At 38.4% G+C, this 20,172-nt stretch overlaps 1 protein-coding gene across 6 annotated transcripts in view; it reads left to right on the top strand.

Moving 5' to 3' along the window:
* SCAPER (S-phase cyclin A associated protein in the ER) overlaps window positions 1-20,172 on the top strand; it is a 529,442-nt gene that overhangs the window by 449,187 nt on the left and 60,083 nt on the right. For 5 of the 6 annotated variants that reach the window (XM_078079039.1, XM_078079036.1, XM_078079041.1 and 2 more), the window contains 2 exons: window positions 1,974-2,206; window positions 17,653-17,808. In XM_078079039.1, the coding sequence (XP_077935165.1) occupies window positions 1,974-2,206; window positions 17,653-17,808 (389 nt within the window). The remainder of the gene's footprint in view (window positions 1-1,973; window positions 2,207-17,652; window positions 17,809-20,172) is intronic. The other variant, XM_078079040.1, reaches the window with a different exon arrangement.

The raw sequence follows: 20,172 nt of genomic DNA, 5'->3' as shown, positions 1-20,172 counted from the left end.
CTGCCACTGTGACCTGTAGTGCTCTGTACTGTCTGATACACTGGCCACTATTAAAATAAAACTAATTGAAATTAAAAAATCAGTCCCTGTGTCACATTAACCACATTTCCAGTGCTCAAAAGCCACATGGGACTAGTGCAGATATAGAACAGTGTAGACTGAAACACTTTGATTATCTTAGAAAGTTCTTTTGGTCTTTGTTGCTATAAATGGTGGTTGCTTTGTCACCTGGGCTCCAAAGTAAGGACAACAGGGATGCAGAGCAGAGCCTCAGGCAGCCTGACATGGACATGTCATGTGAATGAAAAATAAAGCTTTATTGTTTGAAGCCACTGACATTTTTGAGGAGTGTTTCATTGCAGCATAACCTGCTCATTCCGACCTATATAGAAATCCTAGGTTCGAACTCCATTCGTCATATACCACCTTCTGTATTGGGACAGGCTAGGTTACGCTAGTCACAATCTGAAGAGGTTTGTGTGACTGTTTTATAACTGCTATAGAGTTTCAAAGGGAACTTTCACCAGTTAACTGGAGCACACACTGCAGAAATATTCTACTCTAATTACTTGGGCTTCGGAATGGCTCAGCGGTCAGAGATAACTTATGGTCAACAGTCTTAAACAGGCCATTCTCAAAAAAGTGATTTTCATGGAATGTCTACATTAACAACAACAAAAGGAATGGAAGGAACATTTGCTTGTGTTTATAAAGATCCTCTTTTTAAATCCAAGTGGTCATTTGTTCCTCTATCTTCTGATAGAACTGGTGCAGGTATAGAGTGAGGATAAGCAAAGGCTGATTGTTACTAAGTAAGTGCACTTGTCAAGTGTAATAGTTCGCCAGGTGTTTTCCCCTTCTTCTTCTTATTTGAACTTTATAGTAGTCCCAGCAGGTAGGCAGCTATAGAAACTATATCTCAGAAATGTAAAATTATTAAAGTCATGTAATCCGCTAGAAGAAAAACTGGATCTTGAATATAGTACCATCTGATTCCAAGTCCAGACCTCCTTTCTTCCCATCCTTAGCCTATTGTCTCTGCCCCTTTCTTGGTAGTAAGGCCTTCAGGAGGCAGCCCCTCCTCTTCCTGGGAAGAGTAAGCCTTTAAGTAGCCAGCATAGCAGAACAAGGGCACAGAGCTCCCAGCATGGTAATTATGTATTTAACCCTTGTACTTCTGAAGTCATCCTTCTCTATGAGAGCTGATGTTCATACGCAGTAGTATTTACTCCTGGCAATAATAGAATCATAGTAAGAGTAGCAGTGTAGTAGCAGATAACACGTCTGTGGGGCTTACCTATGTGCCAGACATCGTTCTCAGAATTTACACAGGTTCATTTACTGCTGCAATTACAAACCCAGGTTCTAACTCCTAGTCCCAACTTTTAACCATGTTACTTCCTGTAAACTATACACAAAGAGAGCCAAATATGATCCTATATATTAGGAAAAAACTGTTTTGCCATTTTGTGATAAGAAATACAAATTTCATTTTAATAGAGAAATTTAGATTAGATATTTTTAGAATTCACTTTAACAAGAAAACAGTGCTGCTGTCAGTTTACCAATTGGTTCATTTTCTCGGCTCATACAAATTTTTAATATAATTTATTCAATTGAATAAATAATATTTATTGAGTACTTACTAGATGCCTAGGCATGAGCTAAGCATTTTATGTGGATTAGCTCACTTAATCCTCACAAGAACCCTAAGATATAGGCACTGTCATTGTCCCTGTTTTATAAAGGAGAAAATGAAGCTTGAAGTAGTAACCTGCCCAAGGTCGCTCAACTAGCAAGGACAAAGCTGAGACTTGAACTCAGCAGCCGAACTTCAGAACCAACACCCAAACATTTAGCTAGCCACCTCTACAATTTCAAAATTACTTAGGATTCCAGAAAGTTTCCAAATTATCTCTGTCCATTTCTGGTGGTTTCACTGAAATACAATTACTGTATTTTTTTCTATCTAGGTTTATGTTCCTGATGAAAATAATGCTATTTTGGGAAGAAATACAAATAAGCAAGTTTTTGAAGGTTTGACAACTGGACTTCTCAAAGTCAGTGCTGTGGTTTTTAGCTGCCTGATTGCCAATCGACCAGATGGAAACAGCCGGCCAGCTACACCAAAAATATCGACACAGGAAATGAAAAACAAACCCTCACAAGGTGATGCTTTTAACAGTCGAGTTCAGGACCTCATCAGGTAAAATCGCTAGATTTCTTCAAACTTTCTTCTTCTTTAAAAAAATATTATATTAAAATTATTTAAATCTCAGGGCCCATGTGATGGCATTGGTTCTCACAACACCATCCATAAATTCTTGGTGGAAAATATACTACATTTTGTACAACAGAGAAGAAAAGTCCTACTAATGAAAAGCAATACAGTTAGAGCTCATCTGTCATTCTTGATATTTAGATATTTGATGTTAGAATATATAGTGTCCAAGCTTTTATAACTTTCTTTCTGTCAACTATTTCCCAACTCAAGAATTTCTGAGAATTCCCCTATTTCAGGTCATCTCTGGTTTTAATTTTGGTTCAGACTTAAAACAGTAATAGCTACCATTTACGGAGCATTCATTATGTATATGGTATTGTAATAGAGGCTTTGCAGTCCTATAGGTATAGGATTTCTAATTCAGACTTTGTAGGTGGGGAAGTTGCTCAGAGAGGTTAAGTGCTTTGCCTAAGTTTATGTAATAAATAAATTTAAAAGTAGGTTGGAGATTTGAGATCAAAACTCAGGTCTAGCTGGACTCCCAAAACCTGTGTGCTTTCCACTACACAAATGTAGTGATTTCTGACACCTGTTCAAGGTCAACCTTGTTCACTTCTAAAGGTCACCTTTTCTCCAGGGAAATTTACTCCTATTCTGACATCTGAACTCTTTTTCCCTCATGAATCTTGAATCAGGTAGGACATTTAATTTCCCAACAGGATTCCATTTAGTGTTAATCAGTTACTTACCCCACCTATCAGTAACTTTTCTGTGATCAGCACTGATCTCTGGTTTCCAAAATCCATGCAGTGTGTTGCTCTGGAGCTTATGGTAGGTTAATAGGAGAAAAGAGAATGTCCTCTTCTGCATTTGCCTCAAAAGAGTTCATAAATTTCCTCTGGTTTTTGTAGTGCTTTCTTGAGAACAGTTGTTTCATTTGATATCTTTCTTACCCTTGATTACTTTGTTCACTTTTCCCTTCCATCTGCCTGCCCTCTTTCCCCAAGCATATTTATTGCTAGAGAGTACTAGGCCCCTTGGGTTCACAACCATTTATCTTAAAGCACTTGACTTTTACCCTCCCTGACCTTTCTCTCAGTTGCTTGATCCCATTCAATTTCCCCATCTCCTTAGGTCACTGTAGAACCTAGCCCTCTCTGCTTGCTGATATATGCCGTTCTGTTCGAGTATTCTCCCTTGGGCTACCGTGTGATGCAGCAACCTGCATTCTTGTCCATGCCTTGGCTGTGATGAGGTGGAAGGACCAGCCAAAGGCTTCAGTGTAATTCTAATGGGCTTTCCAGGAGAAAGTACATACATTTTCACATATATTATTATAGTTACCAGATCCTTCATAAAGGAGGAAGGTATTGGGGAAAAAAATAACTGGTAATCTGCCAAACCAAATCTCATGTAACTTAAAAAGGATGATGGATAATCACTGTCCTTTAGAACGAAACTCTGCTGCTCTTTCTCTGACTTGAACCACTTTTGGTGAAGGTTGTTTTCTTATATATAATGCATTGTTAGTTGGCTTCATGATGGCTATGTATAGAACCACAAACTGTAGTTTAGATCTGCCTAATGAAGCAAACAGAACATGTCTAATTATTTCCATGCTTGCTTTCTCACCTCCTCAGATATACTGACAAGAGATCTCACCCCACTCCCCACCATAACCTGGGAATTTGTTGTCAGTTTCTATCTGTAGAGTTGTAAAGCTGGGCAGAGAGAGTTCCAACAGTCTTTGGTGCTGTTCTCTGGCCTGCGGTCCGGAAGTGGAGCTGGAGCGGAGCACACTGACACGTGTCTCCTCCTTCTCCTCATCTGGCATAAAAGAGTCAAGAGGATTTTTAACAAAGATGGTAATACCAGTCCTTATTATTTTACATGGTTCGGTCAAGTGTCTAGATCTAAGGGATTCTCAGAAATATTTATCAGTTCCTGCAAAGGTCACCTGTAGCAGTTTGTGCCAGACACCATATGAGGTCCTGGGATACAAAAACAAAAAGACCTTTAACAGAATATCCAAATATTATCATTTGGCTGTCAAAAATCAGAACTTTTTTCTATAAAGTGAAAATATTGGCAGTTAGAGTGTTTAGCACAGTTCTATGAAAGCAGTATTGTTTGTAGGATAGAAGCAGATTGCAATTTGAAAAAACACTTATTTGAAATTTGCTCAGGAAATGGACCAACCCTGAAGCTCCACAATTCTGTTTTTTCCAGCTTTCTTGAGATATGGTTGACATATAACAATGTATAAGTTTAAGGTGTACAATGTGATGATTTGATACAGATATACTGCAAATAATTACCACAATAGGTTAGTTAACACCTCCATCACCTCCCGTGATTACCTTTTATGTGTGTGTGGTGAAACATTTAAAAGCTACTCTCTTAGCAACTTTCAAGTACATGACACAGTATTGTTAACTATAGTCACCATGCTGTAAATTGCATCCCCAAAATGTATTCATCTTACAAATGGAAGTTTCTACCCTTGTACCCTTGACTAACGTCTCATTTCCCCTAGCCTCAGGCCTTCTATTCTTTATTTCTAGAAGTTCAGCTTTTTTAGATTCTACATGTAAGAGACATCATACAGTATATGTCTTTTACCATCTAACTTATTTTACTTAGCATAATGTCTTCAAGGTCCATCAATGTTGTTGCAAATGGCAGGATTTCCTTCCTTTTTTGGGTAATATTCCATTATACACACACAAAGACACACACACATGCCATATTTTCTTTATCCATTCATCCATTGATAGACCATTGATAGACACTTAGAATTGTTTCCATGTGTTGGCTATTCTCAATAATGCTGCAGTGAACATGGGAGTGCAGATATTTCTTTGAGATGGTGATTCATTTCCCTCAGATATATACATAGAAGTGGAATTGATGGATCATATAGTAGTTCTCTTCTCCGTACTATTTTCCACAGTGGCCATACAAATGTACATTCCCACTAAAAGTGTACAAGGGTCCACTTTTCTTGACATCCTTGCCAAAATTATCTCTTGTCTTTTTGATAATAACCATTCCTAGAAGTACAACGTGGTAGCTCATTGTAGTTTTGATTTGCATTTCCCTGATGATCAGTGATGTTGAGCATCTCTTCCTGTACCTGTTGGCCATCTGTATGTTCTTTGGAAAAATGTCTATTCAGGTCCTTTGCCCACTTTTTAATCAGATTATTTGTGTTTTTACTATTGAGTTGTAGGAGTTCCTTATGTATGTTGGATATTAACCCCTTATCTGACATATAGTTTGCAGATATTTTCTCCCATTCAATAGGTTGCCTTTTCATTTTGTTGATTGTTTCTTTTGCTGTGCAGAAACTTTGAAGTTTGATGTAGTCCCACTTCTTTATTTTTCCTTCTGTTGCTTTTGCTTTTGGTATCATATGCAAAAAAGAATTGCCAAGTCCACTGAAAGGAGTTTTTCCCTTGTGTTTCCTTCCAGGAGTTAAATGGTTTCAGGTCTTACATTTGTCAAGTTCATTTTTGTGAGTGGTGTAAGATAGAGGTCCCATTTCATTCTTCTGCAAGTGGTTATCCAGTTTTCCCAGCACCATTTATTGAAGAGACTATCCTTTCCCCATTGAGTATTCTTGGCTCCCTTGTCAAATATTTGTGGACTGTAGATGCATGGGTTTATTTCTGGGTTCTTAGTTCTATTCCATTTGTCTATGTGTCTGTCTTTATGCTGGTACTATACTGTTTTAGTTACTAGAGCTTTGTATTATAGTTTGAAATCAGGAGGTGATGCCTCCATCTTTGTTCTTCTTCTACAGGGTTGCTTGGGCTCTTTGAAGTCTTTTGCTGAAGCACAATTCTTTTCATCATATCCAATTAGAAATTTATATTTATCTCTCAAAACAGAAAAATCAAACTGTACAACCAAAAGGCAAATAAATAAGTCCAAGTCACTGATACCAGTCTTTGGAATCAAAAGTTATCAAATGTAAGGCATCTATTCAAGAAGTTATAAAACTGTACTTTAGCATTTTGCTAGCCAACAAACCCTAGCCACATATGAGGAGGTAGCGTAGGCATGTCAGGCTCCACAAGTTTAAAACTGAACGCATAATCTTTCCACCGAGAGGAACCCCTTTTCCTGTGTCCTCTGTCCTTATCGGTGGCACCAATATCCCATTCAGTTACTTAAGCCAGCAATCTGAGCATTGTCAGACTCCTCTCAGAGACTCCTTTACCAAACCAATATTCAAGTCAGTCTTTACTACTTATTGATTCTGCCTTGTCACTCTCTCCGATTTATCACCTTCACTCTACTGCTGTGTCTTTAAGTGTCCAGGTTCTCTTGCAATAACAGATGGCTTGGCTGTTTCTCTCTCGTTTCTCCTTTTCAAAATAACTTCTTTTTCCTAATTATAGAAGTAATGTGTGCTCAATGAGAAAAACAATTTGGAAAACACAGAAGAGAACAATGGGTATTTTTGTAAACACACAAAAATTACCTTGAATACTTCCACCCAAAGATAATCACTGGGTTGCTTTTGGTGTACAACATGTGGTTATTTTATAAAAAAAAAAAAAAATACTGTAATACTTGTACATATTATTTATCATGTTTTTATTTATTTTTCTAAATCAATAGGAACTTGCAAATTACTTTTTACTGGCTTTCCAAGTATTTCATTATGTAGCAATGATTTGCTTCAAGTAACCTTTTATTACTCATGTAGGTTTATTCTAGTTTTTTACTACAGATACCACTATGAAGAACATCTTTGTACACTCATCTTTCCCTGCAAATGATTGTTTTCTTAAAATAAATGCTAAGAAGTAGAATCTCTAGGTCAAAAGAATATGCATTAAGGGTTTTTGTCCATATTGCCAAATTGACCTACCCAAAGATTACCTATGAGTAATCATAGGTTTACACAATATTATACAGCATCATTCTTTTGAGCCTTCATATATTAAGAACACTAGGCACGTTACAGAGGGACAACTGTGTGAAGAGGCAGCAAAAGGGCAGCCATCTGAAAACCAAAGAGAGTCCTCAGAGGAGTTCAACATTGTCAGCCCCTTGATCTTGGACTTTAAGCCTTCAGAACTTTGCTGAGATGTGGATGGAATGACTAAAATATTACCAACCATCCTGTACTAAAGTGGAAGCACAGTGCCACAGATGATGCTTGTGCTTGTTTGGAGCAGTGCTAATTCCTTGGGGTAGGTCTCTGTTTACAAGATCTTAGTTCTCTACTATAGAGCTGATTGTGTCATTGACCAGATGGCAACATAGGTTCCTGCCAACTCCAGTCCCCCTCACAAGAAGACCAACAAACAACTATCCATAGATAAGACGCTACTGTGAAAATACCAGAAATTGAGGGTGGATGAGGCTGAAGTACCCTCCCTGAACCTCAGAGACCGAGAAGAACTGCATTAGAAGGGTAAAAGGAAGAGCTCACACTCTGAGCACATTACCCCTCCCCCAGACTGGCACAGTGCTACACTGAGAGGGTCCCGCTAAGCCTGTAGTTTCTCCAGTGCAAAAAGAGAGCCCAAAGTAAACATACGGCTCCCCCGGGCTTGTAGGACACTCCCTAGGAGGCCCACTTGGGTTTTGCCTCATGAGGATCACTGGGAAGTCTGCAGGATCACTAGGGGAATCTGCAGGCTCAACCACACAGGGCCGGGGTGGCAGGAGGTGGGGGGGGGGGCGGGGATACTCATAGCAATCAGCTCTCAAATCCTGGTGGACTGCATTCCTGAGCAGAAATCTCAGATAGCGTTTCTGCCCATTCACAGAGCTGAACCAATAGTCCCATCTGGGCAAGGAGCTTGGTTGGCAGTTCTGCCTGATTTGGTTGCTCAGTCACCAGCTTGTACTGGCTGTAGAGCCTGTTCTAACAGTCCCGCCCAGGCGGGGAAGCAAACTGACGTCCTGCCCAGCTGCTCAGCATTACCTCGGGTCTTGACCAGCCAAAGAACCCAAGCAGCCATGAAGCCCATCCTACAGCTATGCTCGGACAGGTAGCCAACCCAGCATCTCTGCCCAACTGTTGACCATAGTTTCTTGCCCCACACATAACCAGGAAGCCTGAACAATGACCCTGGGAGGCCTCAAAGCATAGCCTATAGCCCCATCCAACTATGAGATATAGCGGGGAGCCCCTGACCACCAGAGAGCCCAGCGGGCAAACTTGCCCAGCACCAGCAGCCTACCTGAAGTCCCGCCTGCAGCCCCGCCCAACATCAAGGCACAGCCTTTCAAAATGTGGAAAGAAAAAAATGTCAACCAAGAATGCTGTACCTGGTGATGCTGTCCTTCAGAAATAAAGAAGAAATAAAGATTTTCCCAAACAAACAAAAGCTGAAGAAGTTCACCATCATTAGACCTGCCTTATAAGAAATGCTAAAGGGCATTCTTCAAGCTGAAACAAAAGGAGGATAACAACAAAAACACATGGACGTGTAATACTCACTGGAAATAGCAAACATATGGGCAAAGTCTAAATGTCTGATACTGTAATGGTGGTGCACAATTCACTTACAATCCTAGTTTAAAGGTTAAAAATCAGATGTATTAAAAGTAACCATAACTACAGTAATTTGTTATTGTTATTGGATACACACTATAAAAAATATAAATTGTAACATCAATAACCCAAAATGTGAGCAGAGGAGAAGTAAAAGCATAAAGTTTCTATATACTGTCAAACTTATCTGCTTAAAGTGGGATGTAATAAATATATTTTATTTAAGCCTCTTGGTATCCACAAAGGAAAACCTGTAGTACATACACAAAAGATTATTATAAAGGAGTCAAATCACACCACCGCAGAGTCATCAGATCACAAAGGCAGACTGCAAGAAAAGAAGCAAGGAATAAGGAAAGTACAAAACAATCAGAAAACAACAAAATAGCAATAGCGAGTCCTTACTAATTGATAATTACTTTAGGTGTAATTGGATTAAATTCTCTAATCAAAGCACATAGAGTGGCTGAATGGATGAAATAACAAGATCCAACAATATGCTTCCTACAAGAGACTCATTTTAGCATTAAGGACATACAGAGTGAAGGGATGGAAAGAGATACTTCAAGGAAATGGTAACTAAGAGAAAGCAGGGATAGCTATATTTATATCAAACAAAATGGATTTTAAGCTAAAAATAGTCAAAAGAGACAAAGAAGGTCATTGTATATTGATAAAGGGGTCAGTCTACTAAGAAGATATAACAGTGATAAATATTTATGTACCCAACTCTGGAGCACCTAAATATATAAAACAAATACTAATAGAACTAAAGGAAATAAACAATAATATGATAATAGTTATTGACTTTAATACCCCATTCCCAACAATAGACAGATGTACCAGACAGAGAATCAATAAGGAAACAGCAGATTTAAATGCTGTAGGCCAAAAGGACCTAATATATTTGGAACATTCTATCCAACAGCAGCAGAATATATATTCTTCTCAAGTGCACATGGAACATTTTCTTGGATGGATCATATATGAGGCCACAAAACAAGTCTCAACAAATTTAAGAATATAGAAATGTTATCAAATATCTTTTCCTACCACAATGGTATGAAACTAGAAAACAATAATGGGAGGAAAGCTGAAAAATTTACGTATACATGGAAATTAAGCAGCACAGTCCTGAACAATCAATGGATCAAAGAAGAAAATTTTTTTAATGGTTTTAAGACAAATGAAAATGGACGCATAACATGCCAAACCTTATGGGACACAGCAAAAGCAGCTCTAAAATGGAATTTTATATCAATAGATACATATATCAAGAAGCAACAGTGATCTCAAATAAACAACCTAATTTTACATCTCAAGGAACTAGAAAAAGAACAACCTAAGCCCGAAGATAGTAGAAGGAAGGAAATAATAAAGATTAAAGCAGAAATAAATGAAAAAAGAATAGGAGAACATTAGAAAAGATTAACAAAACCTTTAAATGGACAAACCTTTAGCTAGACTAGCCAAGAAAAAAGAGAGTGGACCCAAATAAATAAAATTATACTTAAAAGAGGAGACATTATACCTGATAGCACAGAAATACTAAGGATCATAAGAGGCTGTTATGAACAATTATGTGCCAACAAGTTGGACAACCTAGAAGAAGTGGGTAAATCCTAGAAACATACAACTACCAAGACCATATATCATAAGGAAATAGAAAATCTGAACAGACTAGTAGCAAGTAAGAAGATTGAATCAATAATCAAAAACCTCACAACAGGGGCGCCTGGGTGGCTCAGTCATTAAGCGTCTGCCTTCGGCTCAGGTCATGGTCCCAGGGTCCTGGGATCGAGCCCCGCATCGGGCTCCCTGCTCGGCGGGAAGCCTGCTTCTCCACTGCCCCTGCTTGTGTTCCTGCTCTTGCTATCTCTCTCTCTCTCTGTCAAGTAAATAAGTAAAATCTTTAAACAAACAAAACAAAGCAAAACAAAACCCTCACAACAGAGAAAAGCTCAGGACCAGATGGTTTCACTGGTGAATTCTACCAAACACTTAAAGAATTAATACCAATCCTTCTCAGACTGTTCCAAGACAAATTGGAGAGAAGGGAACACTGCCAAACTCATTTTACAAGGCCAACATTACCCAGGTACCAAAGCCAGAAAACAGAACTACAAGACAAGAGAATTACAGCCCAATATCCCTAATGAACGTAGATGCAAAAATTCTCAACAAAATACTAGCAAACCAAATTCAACAGCACATTAGAAGTCTCATACACCTAACACCCAAGTACCAACTGATAACATTTTTCAGTAACTGATAACACTTTTCTATATTGCCTTAGATCTTTTTTCTTATTGGTAAGAAACCAAATGTTGCAGGTGCAGCTAACTCCCTATCTTTATCCTTTCCCCTTACTCCCTCTCAGGAGGTAAGTCACTATGTTAGTTTGTGTATATCATTCGCATGCATGTTTTTGTAATTTTATATATATATAAATGCTGTATATGAAAATATGTATGTGTATGTTTATGTAAATATATGTATAAACTTTATGTGTATATGTGTACTTAAAGATCAAATAGATATCCATAAAGTACATTATCTACCTTCTATTTTTTCATGTATTTAAAATTTATATAAATGCCATCATACTATTTTGTCCACTTCTATTTTCACCCAACATGTTGTTGAGATTCATTTATGTTAATGCATATAGATCTGATTAATTCATTTTAACTGCTCTACAAATTCTTTTAAATGTATAAATTCACAGTTTCCCTTTCCATTTTCCACCTGAGGACAGTAATTGCTACTTTTTCACCATTTCAAGCAATGATGTAGTGAACATCCTTATAGAAATCTTTTTTTCCACCTATATGGGAGTTTCTTTAATCTGCATGCTTATAGGGTGCCTGGGTGGCTCAGTTGGTTAAGCGACTGCCTTCGGCTCAGGTCATGATCCTGGAGTCCTGGGATTGAGTCCCACATCAGGCTCCCTGCTCAGCGGGGAATCTTCTTCTCCCTCGACCCTCCCCCCCTCATGCTCTCTCTCTCTCATTCTCTCTCTCTCTCAAATAAATAAATAAAATCTTTTAAAAAAAAAATTTACATGCTTACAATAGGAATTTATGAATGCTATGATAAATGCATGTTTAACTTTACCAAGTAATACCAAATTGTTCTCCGAAGTAATTATACAGATTTCACTTCTCATCAGCGAAGGATAGGAGTTCATTTCCCCATTTCTTTATCAGTGTTTTATGTTAACACACTTACGAATTGCCAACCTGATACATGTGAAATGGCATTTTGTGTCATCTTCATTTACATTGTCTTTTTTGTTGTTGTTGATTGACTTATTTATTCCACTATCAAATGTTTATTAGTATACTTATGGAAAATTGGACAGCCACATGCAGAAGAATGAAACTGGACCATTTCCTTGCACCACACACAAAAATAGAGCCAAAATGGTTGAAAGACCTAAATGTGAGACAGGAGTCCATCAAAATTCTAAAGGAGAACACAGGCAGCAACCTCTTCAACCTCAGCCATTTACATTGTCTTTATCACTAGTTGAGGTTGAACATTGTTTATTGGCCTTTGTTATAATCAGAATTCATTTGTAGGAAACAAACCATCAAAACTATTTTAAGCAGAAAGGATTTAATACATGGAATTAGGTACTTACAAAATTTTTCCAAGGACTGAAAGAGCAGGTTCTAGACTAGATCTCTGGGAATGACTCCCAGAAGAACACTGCAAAACTGAAGAGCTACTATTTCTGTCAAAATCAAGAACTGCTCTATCAAAACCATGCATTGTGCTGAACCGTTCGTATTGTTCAGTCCAGGAGCTCACTGCCTCTGGAACACACTACATTGGCTAGATCTCTACCCCTCAAAAATATATGACCCAAATTCTGTCTCTCAACCTCCAGAATACCAGTGAATGCATTTAAAGATTTGAAGACCTCCAAAATAACCTGACCCATTGAGCGAAAATTAGGCTTTCCTGCTGAACTGTAGTAATACTTTGAACATACCTCTTATAGAAATTATTAGGTGTCAGTCTCTAAGAGGTCCTTGGGGTTAGCATCAGTATCATATTTAGAAATAATTGAATGAGGGCACCTGGGTGGCTCAGTCATTAAGCGTCTGCCTTAGGCTCAGGTCATGATCCCAGGGTCCTGGGATCAAGCCCCACATCAGGCTCCCTGCTCAGCGGGAAGCCTGCTTCTCCCTCTCCCACTCCCCCTGCTTGTGTTCCCTCTCTCGCTGTGTGTCTCTCTGTCAAATAAATAAATAAAATCTTTAAAAAAAAAAAAAAAAAGAAAGAATTGAATGGATTAATGCCTGATTACAAATAGTTATCCCCCCACATCTCTTGCATCATTTATGGGATGAATTGGTGACATTCAATTAGACAATGTTGGGAGATTTCAGAAGAGATGATGAGTTTTTGTTTGAACATATCCATGTAGGAGTGCCTTGGGACCCCCAAGAGGAAATATCCAAAAATTAGAACTTCTGAAAAGAAGTTCAGAAAAGAAATAGCCCCAGAGATAGAGAATTAGGAGTTATTAACATATCAAGGATAGTTAAAACCATGGAGTATCATGAGTTTACTAAACCTAGTTCAGAAATAGAACTCCTTTGGACAACATTTCAGTTGGGATGAAAGTGGGTAGCTGGACAAGGGTGGACAAAGAAGAGGCGGCAATAAGTAAATTTATATATATATATAAATCTTTATACAGAGGGAGATAGATAAGAGATTAGATAGAGAGAGAGAGAGATCTTTCAGCTTATACATTCCAGTGGCAAATAATATAGTGGCAAAAGCTGCAGAGGGACTCATTTTAAATCTCAAATGGTAAAATAAATGGAGACGCCCATTTCCTGGAGCATTCACAGCAGCTTGTTTCCCAGAATGTATATTCTAAGAAGTCCACGTTAAAGCTTTTCATCTTGTATATGGTTAACAGTCTCAACATTATAATTTCAGCCTAACAGTTACAGTGTGAAAGATATGTTGCTGCTGATCCCAACATCCATTGGAAGATTCTGCATTCTTCCCTCAAAACTGTGAAGTTGGCAATATGAATTTTTCTGCACTGATCCTTTAGAGCCATTTAGTTTCAGTATCTTTTTAGGCAGTCATCTAAAGATTGCCAGAGCAGTGATTCAGGACCCAGGCAGTTTAGAAAAACATTGGTCAGACTGATGGCCCCCAGTAACCAAAGGAGACCATGCTCAGAAAGGACCACCTGCTCAATAGTGTTCATTATGGTTTGGTTTGGTTTTTCTGTGCTTCTTCATTCATTCTGGAAGTCTTTCCTCCTTTCTAGCTATTTCAAGATCAGTACAGGAAATCCAGTTAAGCCATTTTCATCTCAAAACTAGGTGGTTTTGAAGTTTTGTGTGGTCATTATTAGTCTCAGGAATAGTCTGAGAAAATATTTTCCATTCTTGTTTAAAAAACTCATACCTCAGGGGCGCCTGGGTGGCTTGGTCTATTAAGCTTCCAACTCTTGGTTTCTGTCCAGGTCATGATCTCAGGGTTGTGAGATTCAAGCCCTGCGTCAGGCTCCACGCCCAGCTTAACATTCTCTCTCTCCTTCCTCTGACCCTCCCCACCCTCCCCTCTAAAACAACAACAACAACTCATACCTCAGTAAGGACCCCCAAAAATGCCACACAAGGGTGTATTTAGTGGAAAGGACACTCTTATCAGGAGTCAGAAGACCTTAGGATATTGCATCTCTCCTGACTGGGCTAGTATTTCACTATCCCTGAGCCTCAGTTTCCTCATCTATCAAATGGGAATAGTAATACCAACCCCCACACAATGAATATGGTTTTCTCATACCCTACAGGTAGGACTATAAATTGATTCAAGGTTTTTTTTAATGTAACAGGGCTGTACATATCAAGAACTCTGAAAATCTGTATACTCTTTGGCTCTGTAATTCTACTTCTAGAAAGTAACTTGAAGTCTGGCAAGGATTTGTACACAAAATGTTCATCCCAACATGGTCTATAGTGACAGATACTGAAAACTACCAGAAGCTCCAAAAATATTCCACTGGTAGGAAATTATTCACCCATTTAAAAAAATGATGCTCATGTATGCAATCAGACCTCTAGAATCTAGATCATTTTACAGGAAATACATAGTTCAAAAAAATATGGTAAATGACACCTCGGGGATATAATCAGCAAAATTTAGATTGTGGGAAACTATAAAATAAACAACCAGGGTTTTTCAACAAATAAATTTGCAAAAGAAGAAAAGAGAGATGGAGGGGTAACATACAGAGTAAGAAGAGACTTCGAAAGATATAGTAACCAATTATAATGTATGGTTCTTATTTGGATCCTAATTTTTTAAAAACTATTAAAAATGTTAAGACATTTGTGATACTTTTGGAAATTTGAATACTAGTTACTTGATAGTACTAAGGAATTACTGTTATTTTCAGATGTAATGATATTGTGGTTGCTTTTTCAAGTTCTTATTTTTTAGAGAGACAAACTAAAACATCTATGAATGAAATTATATAATGACTTAGACTTGGTTATACATTATGCAAGATAGGTATGGATGGGTGGGATTGGCCATGGTTGATGGTGATTAGGGATGGATGATAAATGCATGGGGGTTTGTTATCCTAGTCTGCCTTTATTTGGTTTATGTTAAAACTTTTCAATAATATAGTTTTTAAAGGTTTAAAATGTAATGCTTATAAAGATATCTTTCATGATACAGAAAATGCCTAAAATAGTTGAATAAAATTCAGTTTAATGTCAGTCATATAGATAAAAAAATCAAATAGAAAAAACAAAAGGAAACATATCAAACTGTGGTTGTCTTTGGTGACATTATGGCCAACTTTTTCTGGTTTTTTTCCTGCTTTTCTTTGCTATATAAATTTTCATAATAAGCCTGTATTACTTTTATAATCATAAAAAGTAATTTTTCTACTTTCTATGGTTAGAACTCTTTTAGAAACTTAACTTGAAATAACTTAAGCAAAAAAGGCTAGTAAAATGGCTTCTGTTACTGGAAAGGTAGAGGTTTGAAGCTAGATGCTAAGACTCCAATTATACCATCTGGGCTTTGTCTGTTTTCTCACTTCGACTTGTCTCTGCTTGGCTTCATCCTATAAGCATATATTTGTGTAACAAGTAAGTTGGCTACCAGCAAACCCCAGGTTCATATCTCTCAGTTTAGATATCCCCAGAGAAAAGAGATTCATCCTATGGTCATCTGTTAATCCCGCAGAAGATCCTAATTGGTCCTTTTTAGGTCATGTACCCATCCTAGAACTTGTTATTATGGCCTAGCTGATGAACTTTGACTATCATGGAGTACATACTAACTTCTGCTTTTGTAGGAGAGCACAATATTTAAGAATCCCACCAGGACTACATGGTATAGGAGAGGAGAATATGCTAGGTGGACAAAAACCAAAGCTGTCACTACCCACTCTCTCTTGGGACTGTTGGGAAATTCATTGGGATGATTAATATAAAAACACCTTCTAAATTGAAAAGTTCTGTGCAAATATAAGAGTCCAGTTTTTTAGTCTGATTCTATTAAATCAGAATATGATAAGATCCTCATTGTGTGCATATGTCAGTCTGTCAGTTTCTTTCATTTTAAGAGAATAGGTCTGGTGGTCATCATTTCATACTTCCCAATTTTAAAACTGTAGGAGATGTTGAGTAGCTCAGGTGAGTATATTTCCTAATATAAGAGGAGAAAAGGGGCATTATATTGAACCTTCTAAGTAGTGAACTTGGAAGAAGCTCCAGACATGAATTATTCATCAGATTTTCCTTACTTTTTCAAAAAGGTATCTTGGTAAATGAATAGTGATGGGGACTGTAGTGCACTCATGAGCAGAAACATCAATTCCTTTGCATTTATTGCTAAAAGTTAACATGTTCATTTTCAGAACTACTGTATTCAAAGTCCTGCCCTTTTCATATATGTAAATACAGTAGCACTGAATCAGTATAAAATCTCCAAGCTAAGGCTGATTTATCTACGAGGTCATATATAGTCTTAAAATACTATTTTCAATAATAGCTGCTTTGCGGACTAATAAAGGAGCTACTATTTTTGGTCCAGTTTAATAAACAGCTCTGGAAAGCTGTTTAATGGTCTGAAAAGATGAAAGTGACTTCTTAAATGTTATTGTCAACTGTCAAGACTGGTACTTTTCATAACAGAAAGCAATTAGATTCTCACTGTTATACTCCTAATGGTGATAGGGTTTTGAAAAATAGAGAACCTACATTTGGCATTAGAAATTTAGGTTGTAACAAGAGTATATCTGGGTAGCATCATCTTATTTTCTGAATCCCTACATTCTAGTAAATTTGGCTCTCTGGTACTTTAAAAAGTATTGCTTTTCAAGAGTGTAGAGGTAATTATAAATAATTTCAACTATTGACAGACAAGGGGTACCTGGGTGGCTCAGTCATTAAGCGTCTGCCTTTGGCTCAGGTCATTGTCCCAGGGTCCTGGGATCGAGCCCCGCATCGGGCTCCCTGCTCCACGGGAAGCCTGCTTCCTCCCTCTCTCACTCCCCCTCTTGTGTTCCCTCTCTCGCTGTGTCTTCTCTCTCTGTCAAATAAATAAATAAAATCTTAAAAAAAAAAAAGTCAATTATTGACAGACTGTTTAGACCACTAAAAATGATCAGATAATCATTTTCACTCATCTTTCTTGAAGAATAGCATCAGACTAACCAAAAGAGGGAAGAGAATCACTTACAGAAATAGCTGATTATTCAGGACTAAATCTAAGGAAATTATTAGTTGAGATGCTTTACCCAAACCTGTGTTTGCTTGTTAGAGGGGTCTAAGTTTTTCAGACTCATCTTTGAAGATATTGCCAGCCCATGCAGACTGATAACACACGTGTTTCTCCCTACATCTAGCTACATGGTGAACATAGGTCTGATCAGCAAGCTTCATGGCTGCTTCCTCTCAGTGCAAGGACCAGTGGATGAGAATCCCAAGATGGCCACATTTCTGCAGCATGCCGCAGAACTCTTACATGGAATGTGCATGCTGTGCTTTGCTGTCACCAGAAGGTAAGGCTTCTACTTGATATCAATCTGGACTCAACTTCGGAAACATCTCTTAAATTTTGCCCGTCTTGGGGTCATTTCATAGGGATGCAAGTGGTCATCGTGGCCTCTTTTCTTCTTTGCCCTACCTTTGTCCTTATTGGTCTCCCATATTGAGACTAGCCTTATATTTCTTGTTTTTCCCTGGCTACACACTCCTGTCAGAGTCTGTTTTTCTTGTTAGTATCATACACTTAACTATCATTGCTGGAAGAGATCTTAGGAGTCGTCCAGTCGTACTTCCACTGAAATTCAGGGGAATCAAGTGATTGTCCTTGAGTTAGTGAGTCAATAACAAAGCCTACACCAGATCAAGGCAGACCCTCAGCACAACACAGTCCATGACTGTGTTCACATGCTTTTATTTACAGCCTCCTAGGTTTGTTTATTTTCCCCTTTTGTCTCTTTCTCCAAGATACCTTCATGAATAAGGGAAGGGAGCCATCCAAAAACAGTAGCTCCCTGAAGTTACATATGACCTATGTGTAGGACAGACAACCCGATCAGATGGAGGCCGGTGGCATGGGTAGTGAAAGAATTCACCCAGGGCAGAACAAAGGAGATAAAAGTTTATTGAAAACACTACAGGGGAGCTGCAGGCAGGGCAGCTAAGGAGAGACAGTCTGCCACGAGGCAGTGGTGGGGGGCTGTATTTGGGGGGGGGTGGGGTGGAGGTATGGGAACGTATGGAATTTTCCATTTTTGGTACCTGTGCGTGGTTGTAAGTAGCCTATTGGTCAGCTGGGGCTTATGGATATTCTGAGGTGGGTCGCCTAATGGGCCTGTTTGTATTCAGTATGGCAGGGGGGGTTGGGGGGTCACTGTGGGCCCTCTACCTTACTCAGGTTTCCGTTGCTCAAGTTGGTTGCCCAAAAGCGGCCTCTACGCTATGGGCATGATTATAGCCAATGTGCCAGGGACAACTTCTGGCCTGGTTGGCTCATTAGACCCCTTACCCCATCCTGTGGACTGTCCTCAAAAGCAATAATTCTCTAGGAGGGGCAGAGTGAACCCCCATTATGTTCTTTTCTCTCCCCTCCCACGAGTTAAGAATAATTTGCAATAATGATTCAGTGTTTCTGATAGGAATATGACATAGCCCTCAGGCATATTAAGAATGTTCAGTAAAATAATTTTCTTACAATTCTAAACAGCACTGCATGTAATTTTTTTTTTTTTGCTGTAGCCCTTTTTATTTATATTTTATATACTTTTCAAACATACCCAAAAGGAACGAGTACAGTAATGAATTCCCTATAGTATCCATTGTCTAACTCCCAACTATTATCAATATTTTCCCAGTCTTATTTTATCCCCCCACTCACCCCCTGGGTTTTTGTTTTGTTGGGTTTTGTTTTGGGGGAGGGGAGTTATGGTATTCAGGTTCAGGTATTCATTTCACCGAAGATACTTCAGCATGCATCTCTGATGCTATTATCACACCTAGTATAATAAACAATAATTTTGTAGTATACCCAGTCCATGTTCACTTTTCCCCACTGTCTCAGACATCTTTCTACCTTAAGTTTCTTGGAACCAGAATCCAAATTTCAGGTGACATTTGGTTGTTACATCTCTTAAGTCTCTCTTATTCTGTAAAAGTTCCCTTTCCCCTCGGCCTCTTTTTTTTTTTTTTTTTTAAGATTTTATTTATTTATTTGACAGAGCGAGACAGCGAGAGAGGGAACACAAGCAGGGGGAGTGGGCAGGCTTCTGGCGGAGCAGGGAGCCCAATGCCGTGCTTGAGGCAGGGCTCGATCCCAGGACCTGAGCCGAAGGCAGATGCTTAATGACTGAGCCACCCAGGCACCCCTCGGCCTCTTTTTTTATGCCATTGGTTTGTTAGAGAAAGAATTTATATGTTTTTTTAAGGATATGTCAAGAAGAAAATTAAAACTAAAATAAAAATTAAAAATTTGAAACTTCTAGTCTAGCTGCTTAAAGAAATATCCATCCATATTCAATGTACACAGAATGCCAGTGACTGTTCAGAATATTTTAAAAAAGAAAATTTGCTTTCTAAAATGAACCTGCTTAATATTTTTTAGTCTATTATACATAGGACCCCGAAACCCATCTATTCTTCCTTATGTTAACCTCCCTCTACCCCCAGTCACATTTCTAGGAAGATTAAGACTACCTGAATGTCAGGGAGCACAAGCATAACCTATATTCAGCGTTCCCTTCTAGAAATACAGACAGAGCCTGCCTTCCAAGGGTTAGGTGATAACTTAGGAAGTGGCTATTTGTGGGTCTATAACCTAAATATGATCAAGTGGTACCCCACTACAGAGAGGCTAGCAGCGGTAACAGGGCTCCATCCAGGGC

This window comes from Halichoerus grypus, chromosome 8, assembly GCF_964656455.1.
Source record: "Halichoerus grypus chromosome 8, mHalGry1.hap1.1, whole genome shotgun sequence".
NCBI classification, from domain to species: domain Eukaryota; kingdom Metazoa; phylum Chordata; class Mammalia; order Carnivora; family Phocidae; genus Halichoerus; species Halichoerus grypus.
The sequence above is the reverse complement of the archived record's forward strand: the minus strand, read 5'-3'. Positions and strand labels throughout refer to the sequence as shown.